General features: G+C 36.0%; 1 protein-coding gene across 2 annotated transcripts in view; it reads left to right on the plus strand.

Moving 5' to 3' along the window:
* ARB2A (ARB2 cotranscriptional regulator A) overlaps positions 1-20,643 on the plus strand; it is a gene marked incomplete at both ends in the record, with an annotated part of 418,987 nt that overhangs the window by 249,276 nt on the left and 149,068 nt on the right. For both annotated transcript variants that reach the window (XM_084234095.1, XM_084234096.1), the window contains one exon: positions 13,071-13,187. In XM_084234095.1, the coding sequence (XP_084090221.1) occupies positions 13,071-13,187 (117 nt within the window). The remainder of the gene's footprint in view (positions 1-13,070; positions 13,188-20,643) is intronic.

Here is a 20,643-nt window from a genome sequence, read left to right on the forward strand (position 1 = left end):
CTGTTAACCTCTCTCAGATGTAATTTACTCTCCACTCTTCAAATACATTGATGTTTTGGTGATATTGGACCTCCATTTTTTTCACTCATATATGGCTAGAATAAAAACATAGAAGCTATGTACCAATCTACCACTTCCCTTTCACCTTTTACCTCTTCAGTAAAGTTTTCCTGAAAGCATATTTCTTATTCTCCCCTTTCCACACCATGTCTCTTTCACTTAAGATCTTTTTAGATAAAACCTATGTATAATTCTGTTTTGTATATTGCCTATTATATTATTAACACTCAGGAAAATAGTGTAAGAATTTCAGTCTGCTGTGCTGTCAATCTGTCACCTTTCATGCACTATTTTAAAATTCCAAAAATGTAAATGAAGTAATTAACCTGATATGAAACAGTGACATATAATTGACTTTCTAAATTAGTGAACTACTGACTCTTCTTTATATCTTTGCCATTTTATAGGATTTCATATTGGCTAAATTGGCTACTTAACAAAAGGTGTGATGTAACAAAAATTCTGCTTTCTACCATAATAAATAGTGATTCTTATCACATCCAGCACTGTGCTGCCTAAGTATATTTGTTTTATATTCTTGCTGTTTGAATTATTTCATACTCATGAAACTGAGGCGATATTTAATGATAGTGGAATATAAACCCTAAATCATTAACTAATGAAACATCTCCCCCCAAAAAAGTGCTAATGATGAGACACATGGAGGAAAATGAAATTTAAAAAGTAGCCTAGAGAATAATTCTTCTTCATTCACACATGCATCCTTCCTCAGTATATTTTTTTCAATGCCATCTTGCATCAGAGCTGTCATCGGATGTCTAAATTATAGGTTTCAAGGTTCTCCTCTTCCTGTTAGTGATCTGAAGTGCTACTACAGTGTTTTCCATTAGTGGATATTGATAGAGGACCCTCAGAGTATAGTGGCTTGTTTGTAGTTCACTAGTGTTTGAACTCAGAAGTGCACCTTTACTCCATGTAGTATACGTATGTGTTCGCCATCTGTGAAATGAAAATATAGACACATTTTCATCTATGTAGAGGTAGATGGCCATTTTGATCCAGCCCCATCTTTCCTTCCACCTAATGTTTATGATATTAAGTGGTAAATACTATCCTAAAAAGTTTTATCTCAAATGAATGTATTTCAAACTACTTATTGCTACAGAGTTTCCTTATCATCTCAGGAATGTGAGGTGTGCTTTCCTGAGTAAACTCACTCCAACATTTAATCAGAATCATATTTTAGAATCTCAGTTTAAAGGATCTTCTTACATTCCTTGGCCAATAGAATATGTTTTTATTAAATAGCCCTTACTTTTAAGCAGTTAGGTGAGTGGAAATCTCTTCCAGCAACAGTATTCACTTGAATGTTTAAGTAGGCGCACGAGCTCCAGGTAGTTAGCATAAGTTCCTAGGTAGAGGAGCCATCTGGAGATCCTTACTCAAATATTTTCAAGCAATGTAGGAAGCCTGTGACTTATACTTACTATAATGTCACTTTCCCATTTAAAAATGGATGTCAGCCTCTCTCCAGTGTTTAGCAACTCTAATAACCCACAATTGATTAACTTATCCTACTGTAAGAACATTCGGATGGTTTTGATTGAGCTGGTTATGCTTTCCTAATATCAGTAACCAATACATGTACTAGCATCTAAAAGTAAGACCTTGTGCCCCTATTGCAAATTAGGTCAGTGCCACACCATTTTTATGCAGACCTAAGCCTTTAAAGAAATATGATGAAATGAATATTGCGTTGAATCTGTAGCTGCAAAAGCTCAGAACTTTGGGAACGGGGTAAGATTTGAAAAGAATCAAAACTTCAAATATTTTAATGCCATATTTTATGTAGCACAGTCTTTATTTTCTTTGTTTCATACCAAGTAAAGGTTGAGGTTTGAAAAGCTAATCTATTTACTTTTACAGTGAAACCTCTATGCCCATACTTACTCTTCCTTTTCCCTTACCAACGTCACCAGGTTTGAATTTATCATGGAAGAAAGTAAGTAGCCATCATTTGAAGTGTGGGGTTATCTTTAGATGTGAAATCATTCAGATATGAAATCACAGGTGTATCATGCTTTAGCTGGCATATACTCTTCATTAGAAACTCAGAAAATGTAATCATTGCCCAATGCATTTATAACATGTTATTTGATAAAATTTATGTTTTGACTTCTTAAAGCTTTTGGGTAGTCAGTGCTTCTCTGTCTTTTAAAACTTTGTGGTTTTTTTTCTCTTACAGTCCTTAATTAGGAGATAACACAAAATTTATAGATGATATGGATAATATGATATTAGATTTGAAAGGCCTGAAATCTAAGAGAAATTTACTTGATCTCATAGATATCAGTAAGCTAAATCATAATATAGTCTTGAGTACAGGAGTAAGCAATAGAGTGCTAGGCAGATTGGAATGCAATTTAGGTTTACATGGACAATATGATAATGCTTCGTTTCAGTTATGGCCTGTGGTGGACGTTGCTCCTTCAATAAAGAACTTTGGGCCCCAAGTCTTGGGAATTCTTTAAACTGTAACTACTTCAAAGATGACCTCAGCTATTGTACAGGCCCATATTTAAAGACAGAATAATGGGAGAGATTAAAGGCTAAGACATCTGATTGCAACTTGGGATGACTCTGAAGGGCCATTTTATTTTTAAATGAATTATTTTATTTTATATAATTCTTACATCTTTCATTTTTGCACAATGTATGCATTTTAATTTTGGTTATATTCCCCATACAATTCCCACCCCCTTTTTCTGACCCTAATCCCTCTTCTCCTCCCCCCGCCTCCCACTGTAGTATGTGTGTGGTCTATAGTTGCTTGTTGATTTTTTCTTTCTTATAGTTATTTTTTTTCCTGGACTCTTATTTAGGTTTTCTAGATTCCTGCTATGAATGAGACCATCTAGTATTTTTCTTTTTCTTTCTGGCTTATTTCGCTGAGCATGATCCCTTCCAGCTCCATTCATGTAGCTACAAATTGCATGCGTTTATCTTTTTTGATTGCTGAGTAATATTCCATGGTGTATATGTACCACATCTTCTTGATCCAGTCATCTATTTTTGGGCATTTGGGTTGTTTCCATAGCTTCGCTATTGTAAATAGTGCTGCTGTAAACATGGGAGTGCAGGTGCCCTTTTGAATTAATGTTTCTGTGTCCTTTGGGTAAATACCTAGGAGTGGAGTTGCTGGATCATATGGAAGCTCTCTTTTTAGTAGGGCAAGAAATTGAACAGCCATTTTAACTCCTGAAGTTGTGCAAGGTTGGACTTGCACCTCGCCTTGACTTCTCTCTGTCCTTTGCTGCTTTGTTCTCCTCCCTTCTTCAGATGTTGATCATATGGACATCTAACCTGCAATTTGGTCTGTTTCTAAATATGCCAAACCAGACATAACTCTTACTTCCTAGTCATAACATTCCCTGATTGCTATTTCTGTTAATAGCACCTCCTTTCAAAATACAGAATAATTTTTGAGCATCTATTATGACCAGTTATTGTGCAGGGAATAGGGATCTGGTATTGACCTCACAAATAGGACCTGCCTTTGTAGAACCTACATTTCAGTGGCATAGAACATGATAAATACATCACTGCTAGTATAATAAATATTTCAGAAGGGCAAATGTAGGGTTCATATACAGATATCCATGGTATAAGGATATAGAGTTTAAAGATTAAAACTTAGCTCTGCCACTTACTGTGTAAATGAGGGCAAGTTAATTACTTCTGTAAGCATCAGTTTCCTCATCTATAAAACAGGTACATAATCCTGCAACTACTAATCTACTTTAAAAATTTTTCTATGTAATGAGATAATCTATGTATAAGTACTCAGACTGCTAAGATAGAACATACCTGAATGTGTTTATTTATTTTTTTTAAGATTTATTTATTTATATAAGCACTGGGTACAGTCAGAAGCGCGAGAGGGTGAGAGAATTCACCAGAGCCAGAGCGGGGAGCAGAGCAGGCAGAAGGACCAAAGTACACTGCTGAGGGGAGCAGCGGGCTGCAGGAGAGGTCTGCGCGCCATGTGGGACCCTCACCCCGTGGCCGGGGATCGAACCGGCGTTGCAGAAGCTGTGGGCAGCTTCGCAACCCAGCGCTCAACCGCTGCGCCACCGGGGAGGCCCGTACCTGAATGTGTTTAAACTGTGAGTTCTTTCCGAAAGTCAGAAATCATATATTCCTCAACTTGATATAATAATAAATTACCTAAAACTTTGATAAATTAGAAGGTTGCTTTCCTTGTCAGTAGAACATGCAGTCTTTAAAATATATTGAAAACATGGAATATTACTCAGCAATCAAAACAGATAAACTCATGCCATTTGCAGCAACATGGATGGAGCTGGGATGGATCATGCTCAGTGAAATAAGCCAGAAAGAAAAAGAAAAATACTGGATGGTTTCACTTATAGCAGGAATGTAGAGGATCCAAATGAGGGATCAGGGGCAATAAAAATAATTATAATAAAGTGAAAATCAAAATCAACAGACAACTATAAACCAGAGACATTCTGCAGAGGGTGCAGAAGGGAGTAGGATCAAAACAGGGATGGGGGCCTCCCCGGCAGCACAGTGGTTGAGTGCTGTGCTGTGAAGCTGCCCTCAGCCTTTGCTGTGCCAGTTCAATCCCTGGCCACCAGCGAGGGTCCCACATGGCGCACAGACCTCTCCTGCCACACCTGCTGCTCCCCTCAGCAATGTATTGTGTCAGTCTGCCTTTCTGTTCCCCCTCTGGCTCTGGTGAATTCTGTCACCCTCCTGCACTCCTGATTGTACCTAGTGCTTGTATAAATAAATAAATAAATCTTTAAAAAAAAAAAAAAAACGGGTGGGAAGGGCACAAGGGAGTATGGTGATGGTTCACGGGTGAATGGTGGTGGGAATTTCACAGGGACTATAACCGAGATGAGAACGCATACATTGTACAAAAATGAAGAACAATGTAAAAAATATATTAATAAATAAAATATATTGAAAACAATATATTTGTCTCAATAAATATTTTTTTAATTTTTAAATTTTATAAATATTTTCATAAAAATAGTATTAAATTAATAAATAATTTCATGGGCCTCCCCGGTGGCTCAGTGGTTAAGCGCTGGGCTGCGAAGCTGCCTGCAGCCTCTACAATGCCGGTTTGCCAGCGAGGGTCCCACATGGCACGCAGACCTCTCCTGCACCTGCTGCTCCCCTCAGCATTGTACTTTGTCAGTCTGCCTGTTCTGCTTCCCGCTCTAGTGAATTCTCTCACCCTCCCACGCTTCTGACTGTACCCAGTGCTTGTATAAATCAATCAATCTTTAAATAAATAAATGATTTCATTTACTTTAGTATAATGACAAAGACACTGAATATTTACATGGAAATTCAGTATAAAGGGCTTTTCCCCCAGCTTTAGAGAGGTATAATTGACAATCAAAAATTTTTTTTAATTGAGGTAACATTGGTTTACATAATATATGACTCAGAAGTGACAATCAAAAAGTATCTATATTTATGGTCTACAACTTTGTGACCCCAATATCTGAATATATTGTGAAATATTGACCAGAACCAAGTCAGTCATCACCTCACACCTAATGTAAAGGTTTCTTGAAGGAAATTGATTAGACAGCATATTCTCCTATGCTCTGGTTATTATTGTATATCTTTGTGGCAGGAAATCATATCCATTTTCCCTTCTTTCTCCCAGGCCAAAAGAAAATAGTATGTTTTAAAACTTAAATGTATTAGCACTCTTCCGACTGAGTATGTATGCCTCTGCTAATCCTACTGAATCTCTTGCTACAAGTTTTTAAACTATTTATATTCCATGATTCACAAGTTCATTCTCTCTCTCTCCCTGCCTCATATGTAAATTATATATACACTTTATAAAGTATATATGTATAAAGTATTATATAGAAATAATATATGCATAAAATAGTTCTAGTATATACCAGTTAGTTAAGATTTATAACATTTCCTGGTATGTAGAACATTTATAAAGTTTTAGTAGGTGTACTCATTTCTCCCTCTAAAACTACATCTTTTTTTTTTACTTTTTATTTATTTTTTAAAGATTTATTTGTGCACACAAAAACTGGGGTACAGGCCAGAGGTGCGGGGCGGGGGTGGTGGTGAGAGGATTCACCAGAGACAGAAAGTGAAACAGAACAGGCAGACTGACTGAAGTACACTGCTGAGTGGAGCAGCAAGTGAGACAGGAGAGGTCTGCTGCGCCATGTGTGTAGCTGCCTGGCCAGGGATTGAACTCATGCAGCAGTGGCTGGGGATAGCTTCATAGTTTGCATCTTAACCCCTTATGCCACCAGGGAGGCCCTAAAACTACATCTTATCACAATGTAAACATCTTTGCTAAGCCTGCCTTAGTTTTTTTGGACAGGTAGTGTTTAGTCCTCACATACTTTTATAATATATCCACTTCATATATACTCATTAAAATTTTTCAAGTCTGTGTTTTATGATATTTTGCCTACTTTGCTTGTGTTCATATAATAAAACATTTTAATTAAATCACTTTAATGATCACTTAACTGTTTTTCTTAATTTGTGACCTCTCTTATTTTCCCTTAAAATTAACTTGCTATTTTCTTGATTGGTAGAATACCTTTTTTAAACTGTTGCCTTTTTCCCCACATCATGTACTTTTGTAAAGTACTGGTCTTCTTTCTCAACTCCCAGATTATCAATCATTTAATATTTATTGGTTTTATTCTTTTCATTTTCTCTTAAACTTACCTTACACATGCTTTTTGTGTTGTTGAGGGAGCCTGCACGTGGCAGCAAGGTCTAGGCAGGAAAGGAAAAGGAAGTTATTACTGCTCTCTTCTGGCCGCCTGCAATAATAAATCATAGCTTGCCATTCCCTAACTGGTGACTAGAGACTTGTCTTCATAACTGCGTGTGACCCAAGAAGTTTCAGTTTACATACCCTATCCCTTGGGGGTCTTGCCTGTGGAGAGCCTTTTCCTTCCTGAAATTAGACAAAGGTTGCAAGAATTGAAGCTAGGGCTTCAAAGCACAGGAAAAGAGAATGTTGTCTTATCCTCTTGCTACAGTGGAGCCCCAGCTGGCCTTGTTTACCTACCCAGGGTGTGAGGCTGCTTGTCCATCTGTGAGGGGCTCAGCATAGCACTAAGGCTTGCCCTTAAATTTTGAACTTAGGAACTTTTGGAAATATTTCTTGTAAGTTTTTCTACATGGTTATTTTTATAGTGACAACTGTATAGGCTTTGGGAATCTGCTTAATATGCTAAAGTTGAACATAAGGAAACTTTGTATCGTTTACCAATTTGGTAGAGTAACATTTAACTTGTGTGTTATACATTGTTTTTTTAAAAAAGATTTATTTATTTATACAGGAACTGTGGTACAGGCCAGAGGCATGGGAGGGTGAGAGAATTCACTAGAGACAGAGCTGGGAGCAGAACAGGCAGACAGACCGAAAGCACTGCTGAGGGGAGAAATTGGCGAGACAGGAGAGGTCTGCCGCGCCATGTGGGAATCTCCCTGGCCGGCCGGGAATCGAACCTGTGCTGCAGAGGCTGTGGACAGCTTCACAGCGCTGCACTCAACCCACTGTGCCACCAAAGATGTTATACATATATTGACCGTATTATTTACAACACAAATCAGAATACTTTTAACAGTGAAAGGGGACACTGTTAATAATAATGCCAAGTCAGTAGGCACAAACCAAGAGGCATAAACCATACTGAGATGCATGGTTATCCTATTTATACCTAATTATTTTCTTTAAAAATATTGAGGCAAGCCTAAATCAATTCACATAATCTAGAAAGTATGGCCTGTAATAGTTATATGACACTTCATAACTACTATCCTATCAGCATTAGTGTTGATATCATGAAGGGTACATAAATATCATATCTAAATGGAAAGGTTCACTTTGGAAATTAGAAATGAATATCAAGGTAGTAACAGTAGCTGACAGTATTGATTACTTACATGCCTTATCTCACTTGGCCTTCAGGTACCCTATTTTTATCATGATTAACCAAAAGTAAAATTTTAAGTACATCTAATTTCCAGAGCCTATACTGGAGGGAGAGGTAGCAGTTTGGGGGGGAAATGGGGAAGCAGTCCTTTAGTCTATGGCAGAGAATTATTGGTACTTTGGCAGTGGTGGAAGCATACATGTGAACAGGTGTGAACCTATTCCCCTAAATCGTAGTCAGTCTTATAAACCAATGTCAGCTCATTTAAAAAAAAAAAAATTCCAAAGCCTCTGAATGCTTTTTAGTATAACACTATACTGCCTTCCTCTGGACATACTTTATATCTCTGTGGTTATCTTTTAAAAATATAGCCAGGTACAGTTCCTTTATGTGGAAAACAAAGTGGTAAAAGAACTCTCTTTCCACCACTTTTGCCCTACTAAACTGTGCCTCCTGCTTTGTTGCCAGCCCAAGTAATTCTGAAAGGGGTCACTAGTGGCAGGGAAGCAGAGCTACTACAGTGTGGTTTCAACAAGTCTGTTTCAGTTTTCAAGTGCTCAGTGCTATTACTAGCCTACTATTCTGACTGCAGGATTTTAAACAGACACAGTAATCAGCTCTTTCCACTCTTCAGGTTTGAGAACTTACTGAACTACATACACAAGAAAAATCAGTAAAAAATTATCAATTTTTGCTATTGTGGATCTGTGTTTATAATCATATTTCTCATTAAATGCATTCTAAGATAAGCTCCTGTTGACTACTACATTAAGAAAGGAGCATGCACCAATTTTCATATATAAAGTAGCTTGCATTGTGTGTGTTTGTGGGATCATCTGTTATAATTGTGTACTATGTGCTTTTTCATCTGCTAGTTGCTTTATATTTCCTGCTGTAATCACAATTCAGTGTATTTTAATCTCCCTTCTTGTACCTATAATGAAATTGAGGCACAGAAAATGTTGACATGATTCACTCAAGGTACCATTACCAGAAATGCCAGAGCAGTGATTTGAACCCAGATGATCTTACTCCAACATCCTTGAACCTAACAACCATACTCCTTACAAAGATTGTTTACTGGAAGGTTCTAAAAAAAATAGCTGTAGACATAGACTTAGATATAGATATTAATATAAGATGCATTTTAGAATTATAAACTGAGCAGCATGTGGAAGTTATTTGTCACGCTTACCTGTATTTCTTGTTGGGCAGTTTAGTCTTCACATTTTATCTACCCAAGTGTGTGTATTTCAGTGTAATCACTTGAGGTGCTTCAAGAACCATTGGTGACAGAACCAAGAGTCTAATGTTGCAGCAAAGATGATATTTGTTCTGTGGATAAGATGCTCGTGGGGCCTACTTATACAAGAGTCTTCAGGAAGACATTAACAGAAAAGACTGTGCCAAATCAGTGTGGACTGATTCATCATCTTGGCCCTGGGCAGACTTTTAACCCGTTGGGCCTGACAGCACACAGGGCAGTGTGCCATATGCTAGGGAATGTACAGGCAGAAGTGCAAGTGATGGAAAAGGTTTGCGATAAAATATCATAGATTATCAAACCACATAAAGACTACACTCATGTGGAAGCACTGAGTATAATTATAATCTGCATAATGAAAAGATACCAGCATTTCATACTTCTCAAACCTTTGAAGCAACTTAGTCTGAAATCCTAACTCAAGGAGCTCCACAGGGAGCTCATCTATTTATATACATATATATATTAAAAGACATCTCAAACCTCAACTGTGCTATTAACTAGAGTGATGATTCATTCATGCTCATACAGTAGTAATGATCCTCAGATTTATAAATGTGTACAGCAGTGTCAGATCTTAATCTGAAGGAAACATGTATTATTTGATTTTCTTTCAAAATATTCTTTCCTGTACAAGTGATTCATACTGTTACCCTCACAGTGCATGTGTGTAACACATGTCATAATTTAAAAAGAAGATAATGGCTTTTGCTGATGAAAGACGTTCCAACATTTCCCTTTAAAACATGTTTAAAACATACTCTATATCCAAATATAGATATGAACCTGGATGCACATATCTACCTCCCTACCAAAACCCACACCCCTTTCAAGAGATCCCCTTGGACTTTAAAATATAAGAAATTTTATTCTGAGTACCATGGCTGCTAGGCCACAAATATGGTAAAATGAAATTATCCTTTTTTATTTTTAGATTAGAGTGAAAATAGTCCAACTCAGGAATATACTTCTTTTGGTTGAAAGTATTAACATAGTATTGTTGAATTCATAATTTCCAAAACCAAGGCCCTAGAGTAGAGATACGAAACTATTTCCAAAGACTTCATGGCAGAGTGTCCCTATAACATCAACAACTCCCTTTTTTTCAAAAGCTTATCTTCTAAGCAAATGGATAGCGACTTTTTTCCTTTATTCTGTAGAAGTAAAAAAAAAAAAGTCTTAGTGTTTTCCCTTGCTGAAAGTAGCTCATGAATCTAATAAAAGCTAGGAAACCCCTCCCAGAAAAATATTCATGTCACATACCAACAGAATTTTGCAAGGAATTTCAAAGGTGTTGATATCTGTGGATCCTAATAAAAACCCGTCTCTGCTGTAGGTTGACATATAGGAGGACTTTGGTATACAATTTTCTCCATTTCAGATTTCTGAGTTTCTCAGACTGTTAAAGATCTTCTGTTACAGATTATTATACAAGTTGTTCTCTTGCCAGCTGCACCTCCTCAATTCCTTACTTTCACTTTAGTCCATCTAATATCTGTATCTTAAACAGTCTTGATTCTTTGTTCAGTCTATCCCCATCAGTGCAACTCTCCAGCATTTTTCATCAGTGCTCATTCTCAGTGGAAGTAGTAAGGAAGGGAAGGGCTGAAACCCAGGATAACAAACACAAATAGCAGGTATTTTGGACAGAAACGACATCTGCAGATAGTTTCCCAACTACCATATTCACTACGGCAAGCCTAAAACATGGAGGTAAATAGTCTAAAAGCAAAGCTAATAAGATATTTACTGATTTACAATTCTACCAATCCTTAACAGTTGAAATTATTTGTTACTGGGCTCATTTGTAAATGGCACTTCATTGAGATTCTCCACTTCAAGAATACAATTCAAAATGATTTTCAAACTGTAAAAGACTATAATAATAAGGCAGTATGCTGGAGTATAATATTATTTGATGTGATATTTAAAAAAAAAAAGTTGCACATTATCACTTCCTTTGTGTGAAATATCAGCCAGATGGACAAACAGATCAGGTTTTTTTCTTCTGGTAGTCCACCTAACAGCTGTATATTTTTCCAGATTTGTAGAATAACCCCTATGCTTTCCACTTTTGCACTAAATGCTTAACCTATTCATTACTTAATTTTATCTGATTTCACAAATGGCTTTCAATATTCAGTATCTTCAGACGCCACCCCCTTCAATAGGACGGCATATATTAATAACAAAACAGCAACAACACCCAGGGCAAACATTTTAAAATGAACACGTATTCTTAGGATACCAGAAGGGCAAGTTGTTATTTTATAGCTTTACTGACAGTCACTCTGAATCTCTAATAAAAGTACTACTGCTTAGAAAATGAGAGTAAGAGCTTCTAAGTTCCTTGTGAATAGGGCGGATTCACCTTTGTGGAATTTGGGGTTTTATTATCTAATGTTAGTTTAAATTTTTATATTCTAGTGCTATAATCCAGTGAGAGTCTCTTTTTTTAAATAAAAATCTAAAAGAGTAAAGAAAACAACTTAATAATAAGGGTGAAATATTGAATTTGTTTGTTTCGTACTCTTGAAAATAGTGTTGGTATTGCAAGGTGAATTTTTGCAGTCATATTACGATGTTGATAACTAACATTGATTTTAAGATCACAGTCTGTAAGCAGAAAACACAGGACACAAAGATTGGAGGTGCAGAGATGCTGCTGAGGCAGCATTTAAAGAATTAGATTCCTTTTAGTGTTCAGTGGAAGGGATGTGCATATGCAGGGCTTAAAGAAATTTAAAACAGAGACAGATTTTTAATTCAGAATGCCAACAGACATCATTTGGTATTAGAAACATGGCTTGCGGTGTTCTCTATATAAGCTTTCATTGCCATTTAGACTTTTTGTATATATGTATTAATACATTTTTGATAGACAGTTCATAGAAATTAATAGCAAATGATAGGGCAATTGTTCTTTTTTAGGGGGAGAAACATTAGGGGATATGACTGAAATTCAAGGCTACTGTATTTTAACTATAATTTTTATTAAACCTTATATTTGTTGTGTCAAATTAGCATCACTAGTGTTAGTAAATTAAAGTTTTTAGTGGTTCTTCTATTGTAGGTTTTGTTGAGTTTTTTTTTTTTTTCAGCTTCATTTACTTACAGTTCTCTGCTGAATTCTTCAGTTTCTTCAAGCCAAGTGACTCTTTTAAATTTTAAAACCATTTAATATTATAGCAATAATTTCCTATAAAAATAAAGAGTAATAGTTTATCTATATAAAAATATATTAGCAAGCAAAATGATATTGATAGACTTTGAAAAGAATGATCTTTGTGGGTAATTAAAACACCAAGAATTTATGAGACCATGGTGAAGAGCAGACTGGTTAAATTGAAGAAGTCAAACAAAGCAAGACACCTTTCCTTACTGATGTACCATCTACTGAAAATTAGTAGATGTTAGTCTTAAGTAGGTAACAGTGAACCCCAGGTAATAACTTCCCTGAAGCACTGAAATAGAAAACGGCGAAAGAATCTTGTAAAAGAAACCCTCAGGGATTCCTCCTTTTTTCCCTTGTGATCTCTTTAATCCTTGAATTGTCAAACCATGTGGAAAATAATAGAGCTGCATAGGTCTAAGACTTACGTGATATTACCTTTTTAAAAGAAAATATTAGGTCTTTTCACATTTCTAGACAAGAATAAGGCGTGTTTTCAGTGACTTTGAACAGGAGATGCATATTGCATTTTCATTTTCAGTGTAATGTAATTATTATCTATGACTAAGCAGGCTGCACCCAGTAGAAAAAAATATTATAGCCAATATTTTATTTTCCTTTTTTAAAACAGATGATTCAACGAGAAGCAGATGTAAAAAGTAAGGTAACTGCTGTGGCGTTGACAGACTCTGTTCACAATGTGTGGCATCAAGAAGCTGGCAAAACTATTCGAGAATGGATGAGAGAGGTGAGACTGGATTTTTTTTTAATGCTGAGATGAATGAGTGTGAGCCTTTATATCTTGAGCCCCCACCAACTTATAACACCTCCCACCCCCAAACTTCCTTTCTAAAGCCAGAAAATTTAGGGGAAATAGAAAAACTACACATGGTTAAAATAATAATAGAAAATCCTTCTGGAGAACAAATACTTTTTTTGAAAACTCTCCCACCACCTGTTTTCTGACTTTCTATGTAATATTATGTATGCATTCAGTTTACAGTAGGAGCTCTGACTGAAGGAGGTTATGATCTATGAGATTATTCCCTGTTGTTTAAGTTTTCTACCAGCTATTTAGCATTGGAGCACCTTAATTACAAAAAATAAATAAATAATGTAACAGGTAGTCTCATCCTTTTCTTGAACGGTGGTCAGTATATGCCATTCTTCAATGAATTGGCCCCCTATTACCAGTGGAGGCAGAAGAAATAAAAACCTTAAATAGTGTTTTGCCAGACCCTTATGCTAGGAGAATCCCAGAAGCTGGTCACAGTCCAGCCCACTACCTGTTTTGTTTTTTTTAAACATTCAGCCCATTAGTTCCTTTATCCTATATAAATATTAAGCTGACATTTCTCTTCTTCTTGAAATTAGGGTAATGTACTAAGTAATATCCTGAGTAATGAGATTCTTTCTCTTGTAAATTGAAGTGATTAAAGAAAATTGTCATTTTACTTTTGTTCATAGTCAACAAAGGCCAGCTGAATCTTCCTTTGTATTTCCCATGCTATTTTTTTTGAAAATTTCTTTCTTATTCATATTTACTTTTCTGATATTATAACCAAGTGACATCATGTGGTCTATCCTAAATAATGTTCTATATGCAGTGAGAAGAATATATACTTCATTTTTTTGAGATGCAGTGCCCTATAAATGTCCTTTAAACCTGTGCAATCTAATTGCTCATTTAAGGCTGTTGTTTCCTTCTTTATTCTGTCTAGTTGATCCGTCCATTAAGGAAAGTAGAATTTTGAAGTCCCTTCCTACTATTGTCCTTCCATCAATGTCTTTTTTATAGGTTTGTTAGTAGTTGCTTCATATATTTTGATGTATCTTCATTTGTTGCATATATATCAATGAGTATTATGTCTTCCTGGTATGCTGTTCACTTACCTTCAATTATATATTGTCCATCCCTGTCTCTTGTGAACTTTCCTAGCTAGAACTCTGTTTTACCTTATGTAAGCATTGTTGTCTCTGACTTTTTTAAGGACCCATTTGTTTGTAAGGTTGTTTCCCAACCATCTGTTTTGAATCTGTACTTCGCTTTGTTACTCAAATGGGTCTCCTGGAGATAACAGAACATTAAGTTTTGTTTTCTGATCCATCTAGCCACTCTGTACTTTCTGATTGTTACGTTCACTCCATTTACATCAAGGCTATTATTTATTTATTTTTTACTATATACTTTTTACATTATCATTCATTCTCCTCTCAGGTGTAATCCCCATAAAATTACCCCCACCAAAACACCTGTGGACCGTCACCATGGTCTCCTGTTCTCTTCTCTCCCATACTTGGTCCCACTCCCTTTCTCTCCCTAGCTGAATGTTTGCAATTTATAGTTTAACTGCTACTTTTGTCTTTTTTTTTTCCCCGACCCCTTGTTTGTTTTCCCTATGTCCCTCCTATAAGTGAAACAATCCAATATTTTTCTCTTTCCTTCTGACTTATTTCATGGAACATAATCCCTTCTAGCTCCATGTATGTTGCTGCGAATGGCATGAGTTTATCTTTTTGATTGCTAAATAGTATTCTGTTGTATATATAAACCACATATTCTTGATCCAGTTATGTTTTTGAGCATTTAGGTTGTTTCCGTATCCTAGCTATTGTACATAGTGCTTCAATGAACATGGGAGTCAGGTTTCCTTTCGAATTAATGTTTTTGTGACCTTTGGGTAGATTCCTAGAAGTGGAATTAGTAACTCCACTTTTTGTAGTTTGAGGGTCTTCCACACAGCTTTCCATAGTGATTGGATCATTTTGCATTCCCACTGGCAGTGTAGGAGAGTTCCTTTTTCTTTAGATCCTTGCCAGCATTTGTTGTTGCCAGTTTTGTTTTGTTTTTTTTAAAGATTTATTCATTCATTCATTCATTCATTTATACAAGCACTGGGTACAGTCAGAAGCACGGGAGGTGAGAGAATTCACCAGAGCCAGAGCAGGGAACAGAATAGGCACCTGACGAAATACATTGCGGAGGGGAGCAGCGGGCGCGGCAGGAGAGGTCTGCACGCCATATGGGACTCTCGCCGGCCGGCCGGGGATCGAACCGGCACTGCAGAGGCTTTGGGCAGCCTTGAAGCCCAGTGCTCAACCGCCAGGGGAGGCCCGCCATTTTTTTCTCTTTTTAATATGTGCCTTTCTCAGTGGTGTGAGTTGATATCTCATTGTGGTTTTGCTTTGCATTTCTCTGATTGTAAGTGATGTTGAACATTTTTTCATATACCTGTTGGCCATTTGCAGTTGCTCTTTGGAGAAATGTCTTTTTAACTCTTCTGTCTATTTTTGACTGGATTGTTTGCTTTGCTTTTGTATATCTTTATATATCTTTGAAATCAATTCCTTATCAGTTGTGTGGAATGTAAATATTTTTTCCCAATCAGTAGAGTGTCTCTTTGTTTTGGTTATTGTTTCCTTTGCTGTACAGAAGCTTTTTAGTTTGGTGTAATCCCTGTCATGTATCTTTTCCTTCACTTTCTTTGCTTCAGGGGATGAGTCTTTAAAGATGTTTCTGAGATGTCAGAGATTATTTTGCCTGTGTTTTCTTCTATATATTTTATGGTTTCAGGTCTTATGTTCAAGTCTTTTGTCCATTTTGAGTTGGTTTTTATGCGTGGTGTGAGGCAGTAGTCTAGTTTTATTATTTTGCATGTAATAGTACAGTTTTTCCAGCACCATTTATTGAACACTATTTGTTGACTGTCCTTGTTCTATTGCATATTCTTTATACTTTTGTCACAGATTAGTTGTCCTGTATGTGTGACTTTATTTCTGGGTTTTCAATTTGATTCCATTGTTCTGTGAGTCTGTTTTTGTTCCAGTACCCTACTGTTTAAATTATTATGGCTTTTAGTATAGTTTGAAGTTTGGGAGTGTGATACCTCCATTCTCCTCCATTTTAGTCAGGAGAGTTTTGCCTATTTAAGGTTTTTGTGATTCCATATGAATTTCATCAATATTCTATTTCTTTGAAGAATGCCATTGAGATTTTTATCAGAATTGCATTGAATCTGTAAATTGCCATTTTGATAATGTTAATTCTTCCAGTCTATGAACAGGAGATGTCTTTCCATTTCTTTGTGTCTTTTTAAATTTCTTTTAACAATATTTTATAATTTTCTTTGTATAGGTCTTTCACCTCCTTTGTTAGGTTTATTCCCAGTATTTATTTATTTATTTATTTATTTATTTTTGGTTCAGTTGTAAATGGGATTTTTTTTTTCCAATTTCTTCTTCTTCAGACTGATTGCATATAGGAAGGCTACTGATTTTTGTGTGTTGATTGTGTACTTTGCTAAACTGGTTTATTGTTTTAATTAGTTTTTTCTGTAGAGTTTTTTGGGTTCTCCATGCATATAATCATATTGACTGCAAATAGTGATAGTTTTACTTCTTTTCTTATTTGGATTCCTTGTATGTCTTCCTCTTGCCTTATTGCTCTAGCTAGGACTTCCAATATTGTATTGAAAAGCAGTGGTGAGAGTGGATAACCTTGTCTTGTTCCAGATCTTAAAGGGAAGGCTTTGGGCTTTTCACCATTAAGAATGATATTGGCGGGCCTCCCCTGGTGGTGCAGCGGTTGAGCGCTGGGCTGCAAAGCTGCCTGCAGCCTCTGCAGCTCCAGTTCGATCCCCGGCCACCAGTGAGGGTCCCACATGGCGTGACAGAGCTCTCCTGCCGCACCTGCTGCTCCCCTCAGCAGTGTATTTCATCGGTCTGCCTGTTCTGTTCCCTTCTCTGGCTCTGGTGAATTCTCTCACCATCCCACGCTTCTAACTGTACCCAGTGCTTGTATAAATAAACAAATAAATCTTTAAAAAAAAAAGAGAGAATGATATTGGCTCTGAGTTTGTTGTATGTGGCTTCTATTATGTTAATGTATGTTCCTTATTTTCCAAGAATTTTGAGGGCCTTCATCATAAATAGTTGTTGAACTTCGTCAAATGCTTTTGTCAGCATCTATTGATATGAGATAGTTTTTATTTTTCTTTTTGTTGATGTGTTGAATTATATTAATTTTTGGATGTTGAACCATCCTTGTGCCCCTGGAATGAATTCTACTTGGTTATAGCGTATTTTACTTTTGCTACATTGTTGGATTCTGTTTAATAGGATTTTTTTAAAGATTTACTTACTTATGCATACAAGAACTGGGGTACAGGTGCGGGGGGGTGCAGGTGAAAGGATCCACCAGAGACAGAGTGCGGGACAGAACAGGCAGAACTCCTCAAATACACTGCTGAGGGGAGCAGCGGGCGAGACACGAGGTCTGCTGTGCCACCAGGGAGGCCCTGTTGGCTAGGATTTTGTTGAGGATTTTTACATCTGTGTTCATTAGGGAGATTGGCCTGTAGTTTTCTTTTTTCATGTTGTCTTTGTTTGGTCTTGCTATTGGTGTAGTGTTGACTTTATAAAACATGTTTGGTAGTATTCCTTCTCTCTCAGTTTTTTGAAAGATAAGCACTAATTCATTTTTGAATGTTTTGTAGAACTTATTTGTAGAAATCATTTGTGAAACCCTCTAGTCCTGGGCTTTTGTTTTGGGGGAGGGTTTTGATTACTATTTCAGTTTTGTTACTTGTAATTGGTTTGTTTAAGTTTTCTATTTCTTCTTTATCCAGCTTCAGATGATTGTAAAGTTCTAGGAATTTGTCAGTCTATTCCAGATTGTTGAACTTGTTTGCATATAAATGTTCATACTAATCTCTGGTGGTTCTCTGGGTTTCTGCTGTCTCTGTTGTCCTTTCTCCTATTTCATTAATGATCCTATTTACTAGGTTTTCTCCCACTTTTTCTTTGTGAGCCTGGCAAGAGGTTTGTCTATTTCATGCCAGGGCTATTATTGATATATGATGGTGTTCTACTGCCATTTGTCTTAAATTTTCTGGTACTACTTTTTTCCTTGTTTAATTTGTTGTGGACTTATCTGTTACTTTGGAAAGGGTTCTAAACTCATTTTATGAAGCCCACATCACAAAAAAAGCAAGGACATCACAAAAAAGAAAACTACAGACCAGCTTCCCTGATGAACATAGATGAAAAAACCCTCAACAAAATCTTAGCAAACTAAATTCAGCAATACAGCAAAACAACCATACATTAAGAATATAGCAAACTAAAAACTTTCTGCACAGTGAAATAAGTTATCATTAAAACAAAAAGACATCCTGCCATATGGTAGAATATATGTGCACACCATATATCTGTTAGGGGCTGATATCCAAGATCTATGAAGAATTCATACAACTCAATAAAATGAAAAAGAAAAAAATCAACAGAATAGCTAAATAGACATTTTTTCAAAGACTTACAGATGACCAACAGGCACATAAAAATTGCTCATCATCCTTACCATCAGGGAAATGCACATCAAATAATAAAATGAGATACTACTTCATACCTGTGAGAATGACCCATATCAAAGGCTTACTAACAACAAGTGTTGGTGGAGAAAAAGCAACTCTTCGACGCTATTGGTGGATGTAGTGGTGCAGCCCCTATTGAAAGCATTATGATGGTTTCTCAAAATAATGAAAAGGAGATCCACCATATAATCCAGTAACTATTCCTAGGTATCTACCTAAAGAATGCAAAAACACTAATTAAAAGGGTGTATGCACCCCTATTTTCATTGCAGCTCTATTTGTTATAACCAAGTTAACAATGTCAGTGACCAAGGACAGATGGCTGAATTAAAGAAAATGTGGTATATATACACAATAGAATAATACTCAGCTAAAAAATAAAAATAACTCTTGCTATTTGTGACAACATGGATGGAAGTGGAGGGAATGGTGCTAAATGAAGTACGTCAGAAGGAGAAAGACAAATAGTGGACACTTCCATTCATGTGGAATATAAAGAAACAAACAAACTAGAGCTCTTACTGCAGAGTTGTATCTCCCAAGGGGAAGGGCTGGAAGCAAAGGCTGGAGAGGCCCAGTGAACTATGGTTAAAGTTTGTGGGCATTTTAGTGTTAGCCATAGTATGGTAAGATACATCTGGGAAGGTGTGACCTGTACCCCTAATTCATAAACAGTTTTGTAAACTGATATGACCAAATAAAATAATAGTACAAAACAGTACTTTTAACATCAAAAGTACAAACTATTTTTACTCCATTTCAAATAATACTATAAACATACAAAGTGAGTTTTTAAATCTATTCTGTTACCCAGGTGTTTTCCGATCACATTACTTTTCCTATTTCTCCTTTCACAACATATATACATCATTAATTGCTTTTTCTAAGGGCCTAAACTTTTTCAAGAGAAGATGCATAGTTCATGCTATACTTTTTCTTACACTGGCTATTATCCAAATAGATACATATACAGTTCCCAGCATTGTGTGTGTAGTAAGGTTAATAAATGAGCTATTTAGTAACTCTTTCTCTACACATAATCAATGTGTAATTCTGTTCTTTTTCTAAAGTAATAAGTACCTGTTCATCATTTTAAGGTAGAAAATAAAACAATTTTTCTAGGTTTGCTTTTCATGTATTTTTAATTATTAGGTATCCCCTTTGAAAATCAGAATATATTAATCAGTGCATATTTCATCTAATTGACATAGCTGATAGTGAAATCATCATTTAATGGAAGTGTTCATTAATTTTTTGCAAGCATGCCTCTTATAAATTTTTTTAAACTTATAAAGGACCTATTTCTTGAATAATTCTTTCAATTCCCTTGATTATGCCTAGGAAGCATCATGAGGGGTTTTCTATTACGACATAGCAAAATCCAGACTCCAACTTAATCACTTACCTAGCTCTGTAGCCTTGGGCAGTTATTTAATTTCTTTGAGATTCAGGTTTCTCATCTATAAAATTTAATACCTACCTTGCCAACATCATTGGAAAATAACATATATAGCAAAATAGCACAATTGGCACTTTATAGAAGTAAACGGTGCTATTATTATCTTCTCACTCCTGAATTATATGAAATACATGAACTATGTTCTCATTTTGTAACAGAATGATTTGCATATTCAAATCTTACAAGGGGGGATCATTCAAAACAAGTAATTAGAAGAACTAAGTTTTGATAATAATTCTGACTTAGTTATGCACTAGTTAATTCAGTAATTAAGGATCAATTAAATATCTGGTATTATGCTAAAACTTATAATCCTGGGCAAGCCACTCCATCTTTCTGGTTCTGTTTCATAGTTATGAATTAGAGATAATAAT

The sequence above is a fragment of the Talpa europaea genome (genome assembly GCF_964194135.1).
Source record: "Talpa europaea genome assembly, chromosome: 5".
Taxonomy (NCBI): domain Eukaryota; kingdom Metazoa; phylum Chordata; class Mammalia; order Eulipotyphla; family Talpidae; genus Talpa; species Talpa europaea.